Raw genomic sequence first — 15,533 nt, forward strand, 5'->3', positions numbered from 1 at the left:
GTGGGGCTTGAACCTGCAGTAATTGCAAGCAGCTGCTGTTAATAATAGGCTGCATTAGCCTGTTGCGCCACCAGAGGCCCAGTTCCTCCTCACCTTTATAAACTCTTTCTGGGCTTCACTTTAAAATGAAGTCACCCAGTCCATAGGCTGTGGTCCAGGTGTGATTGCACCATCAATGTGTTTAAAGACATTTTTTTTAAAACATGGCAGGTTTACTTTTTGCTTGTTTACCCAGAATTCCTCACCACGCATTACACTTTTTGCACGTACATGTGTGTGCTCGCGCACAAACCCAGTATTTCTTTTCCCTTTAAGAATATTGCAAAACGCCTCTGTAAATCAGTGATTTTCTGCCACTCGGGCAAAATTATCCCAGCACAATGCCTTCGGAGGTGCATTATTGTTAATTTGTTGGTTGTGTGTAGCCCGATGGTCTTTTCTGATAGAAAAGTCAGTCTAATCCCTGGGCACCATCTCTGCGGGTTTAATTTGCTTGCACGGAACTCAGTTTTTAAAAATGCACACGAGATCTGGAAGTTAGATCAGTCGGATGTTGAATTATTAAAGTACAGTTCGTTTTTCTGTGCCCTGCCCTTTTGGAGATTATAACTGAGAATCAATATCTATGGAATTGTTTTATTTTATTCTCCTTTCTTCCTAAAAGCACAACTTTAGCAGAAATAGCTGGCTTGTCTATTGATCTCTCCCTTTCTGATCTTAACAGCACAAGAGGCTATAATACCTTGCTTACATCTGCTGCGGTTTCTCCTCTTTTTCTGCAACATTGCCTTAATCCACTGAGCATAAATAGAACATTTCAATCATATTTTGCTATCCGGAAACCAGAGATAACGCGCTTTAAGACCTCGCTGAAAGGAGACGGTATGAAACGGGGCGCGATAACATCATCCTCTAAGCAGGTGCCAAATGGAAAACTTTTGTTCCTGTAGAAATTTGTTGATAGAGATATTTCAAATAAATTACTTGCCGAAAGGCTGGCGTGTTCTTTATTTATTTCTTTAAAACAAAGGGGCCTGCTTATGCAACCAATAGCAAAGCTGGTGTAGATCTCTAGGTGAGCCGTTGGCCAGAGTGAGATTAATTTGTCCCTTTGTCATTTCTGACACTCGGTGAAAACTTTGTTGGAGGAGGGTGGGTGCGTGGGGGGGAGCAGCAGGGGAGGTAGAGCAGGAGACATTTTGGGTTGTCATCATTTTAATAGGCTCAGGAGCATCTTTGCAAAATTAGAAAGCTAAGCTCCTGGAAGAAAATATTTGGCTCTGGAATGGTGTGCAGACTTTTGCGTATCTTTGAAATTCTCCTTCATTGGAAACTGCAACAGAAGCTTCTTGACATTCTTACACATAGTAGATCTGTGTTTTCGTAAGTTATGATCCAGGCTCTTTCCTCCAAGCGGTCCTCCATTGGAAGGGTTGGGTTTCTTCTCCTCAGTTTCCCTCTTGGCCTTGAAGACACCAGTCTAGGGAAGCCTCCATTGAATTAATAGGGGTGGTTGAAGATCGCCCCGCACAGGAGAAATGGACTGGGAAAGGATGGGAAAGGATGAAGGACACGTGAAGACGGCCGTGCCTGACCTCAATGGCTTGAATTAAGGAGGCCGGTTGAAAGCCAATTACAAATCCATCTGATCGATCTAATTTTCTCTGAGACACCACCCATCTATTAAAATTAATACAAGATCCCTACCTCTTATCTCATAGAACAGGGCTTGTCAACCCTTGGTCCCTTTAAGATGTGTGGACTTCAATTCCCAGAATTCCGTAACCGGGGATTCTGTAGGTTGAAGCCCACTCATCTTAAAGGGGCCAACATCGAGAAACCCTGTCATAGAAGACATGATATACAATATATGATGTTACATTGCATTTTGCTGTACTTTCTGTATTCCTTGCTTAGAGGCACTGGAGGCCGTTTGCAAAAACGATGGGATTTGGTTCTCTATGATCACGTTGGATTAACAGAGTTGGAAGGGACCTTGCAGGTCATCTAGTCCAACCCCTTGCCCAAGCAGGAGACCCTATATCTGCATCTACCTACCATGTTTCCCTGAAAATAAGAACTTGGTCTTATATTTTTTTGAATCCCGAAATAAGCGCGTGGTCTTATTTTCAGAGAGGCCTTATTATTTGGGGGCATGTGGAGCAAGATGGGGCTCCTCTTGCTGTCTTACTTGATTTCCAGTTCTGCGTTTAAATATTTTCGGGGAGGGCTTATTTTCAGGGGCAGGCCTATTTTAGCGCATGCGCTCAAAAGCCCAGTTGGGCTTATTATCAGGGGACGTCTTATTTTGGGGGAAATAGAGTAGGATTGAATTCACACTCTCCTGCTTGTTTGGCAAGACCTCTACCTCTAGGCCACCGCAGATCTACCTGCGTGATTGATTCATGAAATGGTATTTAATGCCTGGACTCTCACATTGTCCTAAAATGTGTTTCTCCACATTTTAGGCATAAACCCACAGGACGTTCTAAGCCCTGAATCATAGGTTGCATGCCACAATGGCTCAGATCATAAAAACCACACCAGAGCCTCCTGCGTTCTATGAACCAGGGTGTGACATTTTTCAGCGATTCATGTTTCTCTCGCTATAGTGTTTCATTCTCTCCCCCCCCCCCCCCATCCTTGATCCAGCTAGTAAGCCTTTTTAAGATTCCCTTGCATTAAACCAGTGGAAGAAGAACCAGCATGGCTGGCTGGGGAATTCTGGGAGTTGAAGTCCACAAGTCTTCAAGTTGCTAAAGTTAAACACTAAATTTTTCCCTTGGCATTCTTGTTTGAAGTCTTTGCTCATTTCAACTGCCTGATCTCAATGGATGCTCCACCACCACCACCATCCGCCGTTTTCTCCTTTTCTCCTTCATGTTTAGCTTTGCAAAGTTTTGCCGATGGTCCAGCCAGCTTTAGAATTGCACCCGACTCTGATGCAACTTTTGTCAGGAGCATCTTAAGGATAATGAGATGGAGAGAAATCACGCAGGTTCCTTGGAAAATCATCGTCTCCTTTTGATTTTAATTCTACGGGGCTTCCAGGTTGCTCTGAGTGCGTCCTGGCAGGATGCAAGGCTGGTGAGAAAATGCTCCTGGATTCAGAAGCGTCTCGTCTAACAAGTCAGCTCTCCCAGCTTCTTCAGAAAATCTGGATTTGTGGTGGCTTTTGGCAGACTCCTTGCTCCATGTGTTGTTTGTTTGAAAGAAGCTTCTTCTTCCACTGTAGCTGGCCCAGACTTGTGTCATCTTGAGCTCTTCTCAGAAATGCACATGGTCTTCATAAATATTTGTGCAGGATTGGAAGCCTGATAAAAATGTCATCATCTGAAACATTATGAAACAGTCCAAAAAGAGATTCTTGTTTTTATGTTGGTTGGATGTACTTCAGTATTCCAGCTAGCCGAATCAACCATTTTATACCTGCTTACATAGTACAAAAATAAAACCAGTTTATTCTACTCTTTTTCTACTGTTCATCCAGGGCTTCGGGGTATAGAGAATGGTTCTTTTGTGGGGGGGATTGCTGGCATTTAAGTCCCCCGAAGTTGGCTTTGGTGGTTGCACGTCGTCTTCCTTTTAATAAATAAAGTTTTAAAAGGTTTTGTGTTCTTCCTTTTCTGTCCTAGACAAAATATATCGGTGAGTTTTGTTTCTTCTTTTCTTTTCAGCTAGAAATGAATTGAATGGCCATTTAGATGGCAAATAGCAGCACTGTCCGTGTGTAATTTCTAAGGTTATAATTAGTGGGTTTTTTCCCTCTTTCTTGAAACTGTGCATTTGAAGAATTGTTTTTTCAGCAAATGCCACAAGCAGCTGCTGGGTCTTTCTACACATAGATACCCCTCTAATACCCACCATTGCTTTGCCCACAACTGGACTGCGAACAAGGCTGGAAAGCCAAAACAATAAATAAATAAAACAGATATAGAAATTTCTTCACTTCCCTCTTTTCACCAACCTCTCCCTGCTTCTAGCTGAATTGTGTATTTCAGAATACATCTAAAATATGCCAAAAGTAGCACCTTATTTACAGCCAAACAAAGAGTCTGCGTAAGTAGGTACTTGTCTTGAGTAAAGTTGTTCCTTTTTTAAAAAATTGTGTTTGCTTCAACGTTTCTCAAATGTTCCACTAGAAGAAGAACCTCAAAACTGCTCTTGAAATGTTTGCTTTTGACAAAATTCAGAAGTGCCACATACCTGATTGTGCTGCCGGATTAGCTATATAAATCTTGAGTGGGGGGGGATCCTTCTTTAGAAAGGTTGAGAATGTAGCCAGGTGGCTTTAAGAAGAGGGAACATGGATAGTTTTCTTAAAATGGTTGAAAAATCTTGCTCGCCATTTCCTCCATTGCCTGAATCCTTGTCCAAGTTAAAGGCATGGCTAGTGCACAGGCCGCAGTTGAAGAGACCTGACCTCAGAGTAGGAAGGCTGGAGACTCTCTTCCATATAGCCTACCAAAAAGTGGGTGTTTGTGTGGCTTCTCCCCCTTGTGCCCCAAACCCTCCACCTTTAGGGGGATGGTGATGATTGGGGTTGATAAAGCTGCCGTTAACTGCTCTTGGTTGGCTGACTCTGCTATCCTTGGTGAAGAGTTGAGCGTACTCAATATTATGGGGGCCCAATCAGTGGGATTAGAGGCTCCCCAAAAGCAGGTGGCCTCCTTATAGAAGAGGTTGAGGGGTCTCCATTTGACCATCAGGGCTTCTTAGAGGAGAGCTTCTGCTCCTGCCTTGGGAAGATCACAACCCACGTGGGAAGTAGGCAAGTCAACCTCTCCCACACTCGTTTTTAGTGCTTTGGGGCCTCTTCCGACCACACTGTTCGCATTTCGTGTGTACAGGCATGGTGGTTTCTTTTCACCAGTCATTTCCAGCCTGTTTTGGAAACGTGAATATTTTTTTTTTCACATTTGGTGATGGAGCAAGACAACCTGAAGTGCCGTGTGGAGAAAAGCAGGGACTAGGATGTAACTCCGCCCATTGAATACACACACCCATCACAAATAAGGTGTGTGTGTGTATGTCCTTGCTTCAGTATTCAGGGTCTTCACCAAGATGTCAAATCGATTCAAAACATACGAGCCACTCCTGTAAAATTAATGTCATTGCTTCTCCTTCCGTGTGAGAATTCCATGTAAGAATTTACTCTTCCGTGTAAGAGTTTAGTCTTCCGAGTAAGAGTTTACTCTCCTGTGTAAGAATTGCGTCCCTTGTTTAATGATGGTTCTTGCAGCACAACAGGCAATTGTTGGGGGTGGGTGGGGGAGGGGTGTTTCTGAGCTGGTGAGAATCTCTGCATCGATAGAATTTGGGGAAGGCTCCCTAATTGAAGAAGGGCCATGCCCTCTCCCCACTTAGGCCCCATAAGCTATGGACCCAGACTTTATCTCCTCTTTTCATTTCCCCTCCCCGCAGGAAACTGCACAGTGCAATGAAGACATATGGGTGTGAATTGTGTGGAAAAAGGTTCCTTGACAGTCTCCGCCTTCGGATGCACTTACTGGCTCATTCAGGTAAGTGTAGATGTGTGTGTGTGTGTATTTGGGTGTGTGCTGGGGTGGTAGTGGAGTTCTCCCATCTTTACCCAAGGTTCATGGGAACGTCGGTCTTATCCTGGAGTTACAATTTGCCAAAATCCTTGGTTGTCAAACCATTCAACCAGGTCCCCACAGAAGGACAGGTATGTTCCCAACAGGTGTGCTTAGGACCCCAGGAGACGTGGTGTTAAATCGTTGGATGCCTTGTTTGGATAGTAGTGTGCAAGAAGGAGGTTACCTCGGTCCCTGGCCTTCTCCTTCTCCCCTCTTCCCAGAACTCTCGTTTGCCCTGGATATTTTGCCTCCGCTTAAAAGAGCCTTTCCTGGGGTTGAAGCCCACCTGGGAGTGACCGTCATGGATTTTCAGGGGGGGAAGGGGGGGAAGAAACCCATCTAGGCAAGGAAGTGGGCCTCTGGTGGCTCAACAGGCTAATGCAGTCTGTTATTAACACAGCTGCCTGCAATTACTGCAGGTTCAAGTCCCACCAGGCCCAAGGTTGACTCAGCCTTCCATCCTTTATAAGGTAGGTAAAATGAGGACCCAGATTGTTGGGGGCAATAAAAGTTGACTTTGTATGTAATATACAAATGGATGAGACTATTGCTTAACACAGTGTAAGCCGCCCTGAGTCTTCGGAGAAGGGTGGGATATAAATTCAAATAAAAATAAAAATAAATAAAATAAAAAAGGAAGTCTTGTTGCTCTTTTTAAGGGAGTAAAACCAGCCATGAAATGGATTGATGTCTTTAATAGCCCACCCCTGGCCGTGTGTGGAGGGGGGATTTAGTTGCTGCTGTTTCTTGATTTTGGGAGGGAGGGAGATGCGATTTGTGACCATTGGTGGTTCAGCGATTTCTCAAGAAACAGAACTAGAGTTGCAGGCTGGAGATTCAGGTTGCGTAGACGCCGAGGCATTCAAATCAGGAGCTCCTGCAGAAGAACAAAAACTGGGCTCCTTCTGAGATGGTAGACCAGGTGTCCTTCCTGTTTGGGATGTTTAGAGAGGCCCAGAGGGAGACCTTCTCCTTCATAAAGGTTGTTCTGGGCTCCCCAGCTGAACCAGGGTAGTTCTGAAGGGCAACCAGGGAGCCCTCTTGCTTGCTGAGTTTGGGGCCTCGTCCATCCACTTCCCACCTGGTCAGACTTTTCTTCTACTCCACCCACCACCCTCTTCTTTCGTATTTCACATTTCCAGACATACATTGTGAATCTCATCTTCTCCAAATTCAAGCCTCCACCAAAGTTTCATTAGCAAAAGTGGCAGAACCGGGCACTTGTTTAATGAATTTCCCGATTAGGTTGAAATGATGCAGGCCCTTTAATTAAAAGTACGCAGAGGAACTAGAGTGCTAAGCTGGGGACAATACTTGCCTCTCTAGAAGCTAAATTTAGTTCCCCACGCTCTCTGGACGGACAGTCCGTGGGCACCCACACTAACAGAAAACTCGGTTCTTGGGGTGCCACAGTCGTGTTCTTAATGCCCAAGAGCCTGGATAAAATCTCCAGGTTTATCATCACCAACATCATCGTCACCATCTTCATCATCGGTGGAACCTGGAAACCTTTTTGTGGTTTTTTTTTGGTGCTACCCCATCCAAATTGGCATGTAGATTAATTCCTGGGAGGAGAGGCAGACTCTGGGGTGAGGTAGGGTGATGGGAGTATAAAGACAACGGATGGAATTGTGGGTTCTCCACAGGGGCAATGTTTAGTGGTCCTTCTCAAGGAAACCCTCCCCCCTCCAGTGATGGGTTTCAAATGTTTTTATTGCTGGTTCTGTGGGCGTGGCTTGGTGGGCATGGCAGGGGAAGGATACTGCAAAATCCCCATTCCCTTCCCACTCCGGGAAAGGATACTGCAAAATCCCCATTTCCTCCTGATCAGCTGGGACTCAGGAGGCAGAGAATAGATGGGAGCAGGCAGGGCTAGTCAGAGGTGGTATTTACCAGTTCTCCAAACTACTCAAAATTTCCGCTACTGGTTCTCCAGAATTGGTCAGAACCTGCTGAAACCCACCTCTGCCTTGTTCCTAAGAGGTGCAGACGTCCCCCGGCAGGAGAAGAGAAGGATGGAAATTGTGACATTCTGTTCCCAGCCGAATTCTGGGAGAGTTTAAGGCTTCTGTAAGTAGAATGCTCTTGAGGAAACGTTGCCGTAAAGCTTAGCAGTCATTAGGGAAGAGCTCACATTTTACCCAAGGGAGGTTTTGATTTGAATTTGGAGGAGGGAACGAATCTACAGTGGGCAGACAGCCGCTGCCCCCCCCCACTTCCTTGCCCTCTTCCTCCATTCCTTCTGTGGTTGGGAGAGTAAATTTTGCCAGGCATGGAACAACCCTCAGTTGGGCAGTGCTATTTGGGCACCGTTACGTTTGTGGCCGGTCTTGGAGAATCAGACGTGGCAGAAAAATTGGGGAGACATGTTTGCTCTTGGGGGAGAGTTGGTGTCTAATTTCAGGAAACTTCCACGAACCTTCCAAAAAATCCTTCAAAAGCCCCCTTTGTTTCCATTGGCCCCTGGGGGAGCTATGCAAACTTCAGCCGGATCCCCCAGAAATCTCCCTTTGAGGTCCTTGCAATTGTTTTGGGCAATTGTGCCCATCCAGGGCTTGTGTTTTTATCAGCGGGTGTCCCTTCCTCGGGCCCACTGGAAGTGTGGGGAGGAAATGGGGGGGGGGTGATGAGGGCTGGCAATTTCCCAACCACCCTTTCCCTTGTCAGAGGGCAGTCCGGGACACGCAGGGTGTAAAGCATGTTTGCCTCTCGGCTGTCTTCCCCTTCTTGCCCCATTTCCCCCCCCCCCGCTCTCCTGGCACACGCGGCTTCTGTTTGTTGCTGTGGCCGTGGCCTCATGCCAAGCGCTGGCTGGCTGCCGGCCCGCTTTGAGGGTACAGTATGTAAAGCCAGCACTGAGCCAAGTTTGTCATCATGAAAGATGATTATGTTTTTTTCCCTTCCTATCCGGGCGGGAGGGGGAGGCGCCCTGATGCTCGAAAACAGCCACGTTAAATTCCAGCCACGTTGTTGACAGAAGCAGCAGCTACACCTTGGACTTTCTTCTCCTCCCAAGCTGTGCGGTCCACCCCCCCTCCTCCTCGCCAGATAAGCCGAGGCAGAATGGGCTGGAGAAGGGCTGCCTCTTTAATGCTCCCACAATGGGGTTGTTATTTTTTTGGAGGGCTTTTTTGGGGCGGGCGGGCAGGAGGGGGGTCCACGCAGAGAAATTCATGACTTGTTTAATTAGAAGCGGGCTCCCCGCGTGGAGGAGCCTCTGGTCTGTTGGGGGTGTAATGCGTGTACAGCGTTTGCAAAATCCTGAGGTTAAAGAATGGAATTCCAATCAATTTTGGATGCACATCAGCTAAGCGGGCATTTAAGGGAGCTAATCTTCAGGTGTAAGGTATACTCGGAGATTAATTTTCGAGCCGTAAGGCCCCAGCCCTTAAATAACAAGGCAGAGAGGTATAATCCTGATGGTCCCTTGGCTACTGTACTTTTAAGTTTGCTAGAATGAAATCAGGTGAGCGTGCCAGGTCCTTGTGCCCAGGAGCAGGTGAGGTGAGCACACTTCTGCGGTCAGGTGTTCAGTGCTCAACTCCAAATCTCATTCCTTTGGCAAGCATTCTCATGGCTGGGTCTTCGGAAGACCACGAGGGACCATCCCACTCAGAATGACCAGCAAGAACAAATCATATTACTCTCCTTTGAACTACCTGATGTAGGGGTCTCCAACCTTGTCAACTTTAAGCCTGGAGGACGTCAACTCCCAGAATTCTGGGACTTGATGTCCTCCAGGCTTAAAATTGCCAAGGTTGGAGACCCCTGGCCTGATGGATCCTTTTAGTTCTTTCCTATATATTAGAACCTCTTACCCCATTCCTCTTAGGAATGAAAGGTGAAGCAGAAGACCTCCATAGGTCCTTCATTGGCAAAGAGCAACAGTGAACAGAAATTCCTCCATTCCAAGAAGAGGTCATGGGAACATCTACAGCAGGTTCTTCACTTTCGCTGGTCAGTTGGGAGTTGATATGATCCTGATCTTAAAATTGGTGCCTGATGTCAGGAGGACTTCACCCCATCTAAGGTTGTTCTCAATATCAAGAAGGTAGGGAAAGGGTCTCTCAAACCTTTGAGAAGATATGATGGTGAGAAGTGGAGAAGGAGAAGAAGAACTGGTGAACAGGTGCCTCCTCTAGATACTCATGTTAGTTTTGTATGGAGCCTTTGGTTGGAAGGATTAAGCGGGGGGGGGGGTTCCCCACGTTACTCCCCACTGTCTCAAGGGTGCCCCTAAAGCAACTGGAAAGTAGAGAAACATGGTGCCTACCCTTGGAAAAATGCCACCTTTCATTAAAATTGCTCTCTGGTTGTGTTTACGTTGAAAAATTGTGTAGGCGTGTTTTCTCATGGCAGTGTTTATAGCAACTGTTTCGTGTACATGTGGAATAATTATAGCTGTGCAGAGCACATGCACATGCGAACCTGGGTAACCTGGGTGTGTGACAACAACAAAAAATGCATAGCTTGGAATGAGGGAAGATGAAAAAATTTGTTTAGTCTATATGATCGGTACGGCCTTCTTTAATTCTATGTTTTCAAGCCAAGGCTCCAAACTAAAAACTTTTGAGCTCCTGACTTTTCTGAATTTCAGACTGTAATGCAATTTGTCAATTTAGTTTTAAATTGTTTCTTCTCAGAAATGCATGCCCTCATGAAACCAAGACCCCAAAACACAACTGGAGAATATTGCTTAGAAGAAACTTGTAAATAGAAAGTTTGGAGTGACGTGCACAGCATCGAATTTAGTTTAAACTTTTTTTTTCAGTTCCTTCCCCCCAAACTAGGACAGGAATGAGGCAAACCGAACCTACCCATGAAAAAAAAATTAAGTTGTTGCAAAACCAACAACCACAACCTCCTCCATCTCCACTCGTTCCTCCGAATCACAAAAGGGCATCCAAAGAGCCCGGGGCTGAGATCTGACCATCCTTTGGGGTTCATAACTCACTGGGGTCTTCTCTCAAAAGTTCCGTTGAGCCCCTCCAGCCTCAGGAAACAGCATCTGACCGCGTGCGACGTCGGAGGTGGCCACTCTGGAGTTGGAGTTGAGGAGGTCGAGGGTTGTGCGAGAGACAAGGGGGACAGGTGGAATAGGGCCTTAGGGACCTACCCTCCATGATCATAAAGTAGCCCACTTTTTCTAGGGGGACCTATTGTGGAAATCAAATCTACAGGGTCAGAATTTGCAGTCCCATTTTCATTTCTTTTGTTGTGACCCAGGCCCCAGTAGGTCGGAGGAAACTCAGTCAGTGTAAAAACAAACTTTATTCGAACAGCTGAGAATTACTTCCTTCTCAGTGTAGTTCAACTAAATTAAAGTAAATTCCTCCCGACACAAATTCCTCAGTCCTGTCACCAACCTTGGTCCAATTAGGCAAACGGCCAAAGGCCTTTCTTGGCAAACGTTCAGCAGACACCGATACAAAACAAACGCAAGAAGACAAAACTATCAACGTTGTTTTCCAGCAAAGAGCCCAAACGCTGTTGCTGGTCTGTTTTAAGCCTTATGGGAGGGGCCAATCATCTCTTGGCCCTACTCCCGAGTCGTCCTCTTTGCTTGAGCTGCTCTTGCCTTCTGGCAGCTCTTCTCATGCGTGCATTAGGAACAGGCTCCTCCTGTTCCTCTGCCTCACTACTGTCAGCCTCTGGAGGCTCTGGAGTCTGCACATCGCTCCCCGATGGCCCTGGCCCCACCTCTGCCTCTGACGCAGAGCCCTCATCCGGGCCTTCCCCAGCCTCCAGGGTTGGCCCATGTTCTTCCTCAGCCTCATTGCTGTCCGACTCTGTTGCCAGCTCCACAACGGGGAGGGGAGGGCTTTCTGGCCTCTGAAATAGGTGTGGTACACCTTTGTTATGTTAACCGTCTGGAGGCTTCTGCTGTTTATCTACTGATGTAGCACCTTCAGACTTGGGGGTGGGGGGGAGGTCCTTGTTCCTGCCTCAGTTGGCATTTTTTCTTGGTTAGGGGAGTGCCTGCCCCCACCCTGATGGTCTTCTCTGTGTCCATTCTTCTGGAGCCAGGGACTGCTTTTCCTTCCTCCCTTCCCCCTGGAATGCAAAAGCCATGGCTGGGGAGGTAAATGCAGGTAGGTCCTTGACTTAAGACCGCAATGGAGCCCAGAATTTCCGTTGCTAAGTGAGACATTTGTTGAGTGACATTTCCCCCAGTTTACGATCTTCCTTGCCATAGTTGTTACGTGAATCACTGCAACTGTTCAGTTAGTAACCCGGTTGTTAAGTGAATCGGGCTTTCCCATGGACGTAGGATGCAAAAGAGGACCCCGGGACCCTGAAACCGTCATAAATACGAGTCATAAAATGATGACAAGTCACTTCCTTCAGTGCCATTGTAACTTTGAACGGTCACTAAGTAAGCCAAGGACCAGCTGTAATAGAGTAACACGGTTGGGAGGGACCTTGGAGGTCTTCTAGTCCAACCCCTTGCTCAAGCTGGACCCCTATCCCATTTCAGACCAGTTGTCATCCAAACTCTTTTGAAAAGCCTCCGGGGTTCGAGGTCTGCCGAGGTAGCCTTCCTCCGTGGGAGAGGGGTTCCTGCACCCCTGGCCCTCCTGCCCTCTCCTGGCCCCTTTTGTGTGCCGCCCTCCTGGCCATCCACCGGCTTTCGCCCCTCTTCCCACAGCTGCCCAGGGTGGCTTTGCCGCTGCTGCCGCTGCCGCTCTTCCCTGGCCGGGTGCCCGCTGCCTCCTCGGGTTTTGGCCGGGCTCCCGAATTTATTCCCCAAGTGATGTCATCGGCTTGCCGGCAGGGCTGGATGTTCTGCCAACATTCCAGAGAGTTTATGATCGTTGGCAGATGCGCAGCCAAGAACACACTGTACCCGCAGCAGAAATTAATGCAGGCTTGAGTTGAGTCCAACCCCGATACACAAGAGAGGAAGGCGGGCGGCGGCGGGAGGGGGGGCGGGAGGGGGGGAGATAGAGAGAGAAAACACAAACTGTTTAATGCTGTTTATAAATTATACACTTGCTGATGAAAAATGCATTTCTTTCTCTTCCTCCTCCCGCGCGCACCTCTTTTTATCTATCTTTTCATTTATTTATTTTCAGCCTCGAGAGTTTAAGCTGATTAGAATAATTTGGTTGTGGTTTTTTGTTTTTTGGGCGGTTTTTGTTTTTCCTTTTAGCTCCTGTTCTGGCAGGGGTGCTGAGCTGCTGCCACTGGTGTGCCAGGGCCAGCCTCTCCTGCTCCCCCCCCCCCCACTTCTGCCCCCCCCACCCCAGCCTTTACCTGAGGACCTAGGATTTACTTCTCCCCTCTTCCTCGAGACCTCTTAGCCCCCGTTTTTCTCCTCTTCAAGAGCTCCCTTCTTGCAGCACCCTTTGAAAAACAACCCAACCCTTAGAGCTTCTTGTCTGAGGTTGTTTGCTGCTGTTCCCTGTCCAGGGTGAGCACTTGTTTTTTAAGACGCTAGTCCTCTGCAGGGGAACAAGAACTTCTAAGAGTTCAGCAAACACCAGGATAATAGAAAACATGGTCTCAGGATCAGAAATTAGAGCCGTTGGTGGTGACCGGGAGTTGATTTATCCCTAGTCTCCATCCAGCCTGGATGCTGTTTTTTATGGATGCCACCCAGAAACATTTGGGTGCCTGTCTACATTTGCTACTTTTACGTTGCTTCGGTTGTTGTGCCTCTCCTCTCCCAACCCCTCTCCCCACACACAAAAACCCAAGCCCACCAAAAAGCAAAAACAACAAAAACACAACCAACCCCTTGCTAATGTTTATCATTTACCAACAGGCTCGACAGATTTCTGCTTCCTGTCGAGCGTCTCCGCCGTAAAGCCCCCGCGTTGCTAAGGAGCCGCTCTCCGTACTGTAATGGGCTGATTGTGTATTCCGTTCAGCACTGTATTTTATTTTTGTATGCAAGGCAAAGTGTTTTGATGGAGGACGATTGCAGAGTGTCTGGAGGCTGTTGGGGAGTTTTATAGGCCGTACAGTACCCTGCGTGCCTTCTGGAATAGAACACAGGCTGTTGAATTTTGGATAAGGGGTGTCACGCTCTCCCTCCCAGCTGGCACCCTCGGAGAAAACATGGTTTTCCTGGGGCAGGAGTAGGAAAGTGGACATCGTGTAGTAACTAGGCTTCCCTCTTGCACTTTTGGGGGGCAGAGGTGGGGTTTGGGGTCTCAAGTGATGGGGAAGGTGTCAAAGAGAGATCAAGATTTTGTTCTTTCCATGCTTCTTCTCCATCCCTTTTTTTGGGGGGGGAGTTCAAGTGTGACCCCCTGATGGCTCTTCCAATGCAGTGTGGCACTTTGGGGTGTGGCGGGGGGCTGGCTGGATATTTGGATTTAAAAGTCTCCTTTAAGGAGGGCTGGTGTGCAAGATGGAGAAAGGCGTTGTTGCGCCTCACTCTTGCTTGTCTGGAAGTTGGCAAGAGGTTGGATTAATATCTTGATACGGTGTTTGGTGCAAATCCTTCTTCACACAAGCACACCCAGAGGAACACTGCTTGTCCCCTGGTGAGGAAGTTTAGGTCCACCTAGGAGTCTGGTCAGATGAGCCTTGAACATGGCAAGCAAGGCCTGGTGTGGAGCAGAAGCTTCAACCATCAGTGGTCCAGGAGTAAAGGTCCTCTGCTTCTTTTCATCCGCAGCACAAGAAACCAACAACCAGGAATCCAACCTGGTTTGCCGTAGTCTTCCTCACCTCCATAGTCTTCTACGGGAACCACAGGCTGGGCCAAGCATTGGAACATGATGCATCCTTTATGGTTCTTGCTCCAGGTCATTAGGACCATATCACCTTGCCATAGGACAGGAACAGATGTGCAGAAATGTACCGTCTGAATGTACCTAGTGGTCTTTTGGTGAGATCACATCTGGAATCTTTGGCTGTCTGATCCCTCAGACCAGGGATTCTCAGCCTCGGCAGCTTGAAGACGCTTGCCAGCTTGGAGGATTCTGGAAGTTGAAGTCCACGCATCTTCCAAGGTGCCAAGTTTGAGAAACGCTGATTTAGCCTGGACGTGTTGAAGGTTGAACCGAGGCTCCAGTAGGCAAAGCAGATGTTCTGCTGTGGCCTTTAGTCCTTCAATGGAGACTTCAGATCTTGCCTCCATGGTACTGAATCCTTTGGAAAATGAGTGACTCCCAGTTTATTTTGAGGGGGCTTCATAAAAGGATGCTATGGATAAGGCCTGGATAAGGGGGAGGTAGTCCAGGATGCTTTATGGAGGGACAGATCTTCAGTCTTCCCCAAAGCGCTCTCTCTCCCCCTCCCTCCCTCCCTATCCCACTCCCTCCCTCTCTCCCTCCCTCTATCTCTCTCCCCTTCCTCCCTCCCTCCCTCTCTTTCTCCCTCTTTCTCCCTCTTTCTCTCTCTCCTTCCCTTCATCTCTCTCCCCTCCCTCCCTCTCTCTCTTTCTCCCTCTTTCTCTCTCCTTCCTTCATCTCTCTCCCTCCTCCTCCTCCCTCCCTCTCCCTCTCCCTCTTCCTCCCCCACCATCTCTCTCTTCCTCTAGTAGGGATCTCCAAACTTGGCCACTTTAAGACTTGTGGACTTCAACTCTCAGAATCCATGCCCACCTAGGGAATTCTGGGAATTGAAGTCCACAAGTCTTAAAGTAGGCAAGTTTGGAGACCCCTGCTCTAGTGTAACTTTGTCCTGCCCGCTTTCCATATGTTTGACAATGTTCCCTTCGAAACAGCCCCATGGAAATATGGAGCATGATGGGTCGACATGGCTTGGCAGTGCAGAATTCAAAGAAGCATGACACCCCAATTGTCCTTCTTTTCCCCCTTCATGAATTAGTTTTGGAAATATTCTTTATTTCTCTGTTTATTAAAATTTTACATTAAGATTTGACTGGTCAGATGACTGATGAAAATAAGAAAGAAAGAAAACCATACAGGCCTGAGAATACCTGTACCGAACCGACATCACCCCTATCCGTATCAG

The 15,533-nt window shown here is 47.5% G+C and overlaps 1 protein-coding gene across 4 annotated transcripts in view; it reads left to right on the forward strand.

Annotated features, from left to right (window-relative positions):
• The window catches only part of ZBTB16 (zinc finger and BTB domain containing 16), a 142,400-nt gene that overhangs the window by 61,778 nt on the left and 65,089 nt on the right, over nucleotides 1-15,533 (forward strand). For all 4 annotated transcript variants that reach the window (XM_058193979.1, XM_058193983.1, XM_058193981.1 and 1 more), the window contains exon 3: nucleotides 5,425-5,522. In XM_058193979.1, the coding sequence (XP_058049962.1) occupies nucleotides 5,425-5,522 (98 nt within the window). The remainder of the gene's footprint in view (nucleotides 1-5,424; nucleotides 5,523-15,533) is intronic.

The sequence above is a fragment of the Ahaetulla prasina genome, chromosome 9 (genome assembly GCF_028640845.1).
Source record: "Ahaetulla prasina isolate Xishuangbanna chromosome 9, ASM2864084v1, whole genome shotgun sequence".
Classification (NCBI taxonomy): Eukaryota; Metazoa; Chordata; class Lepidosauria; order Squamata; family Colubridae; genus Ahaetulla; species Ahaetulla prasina.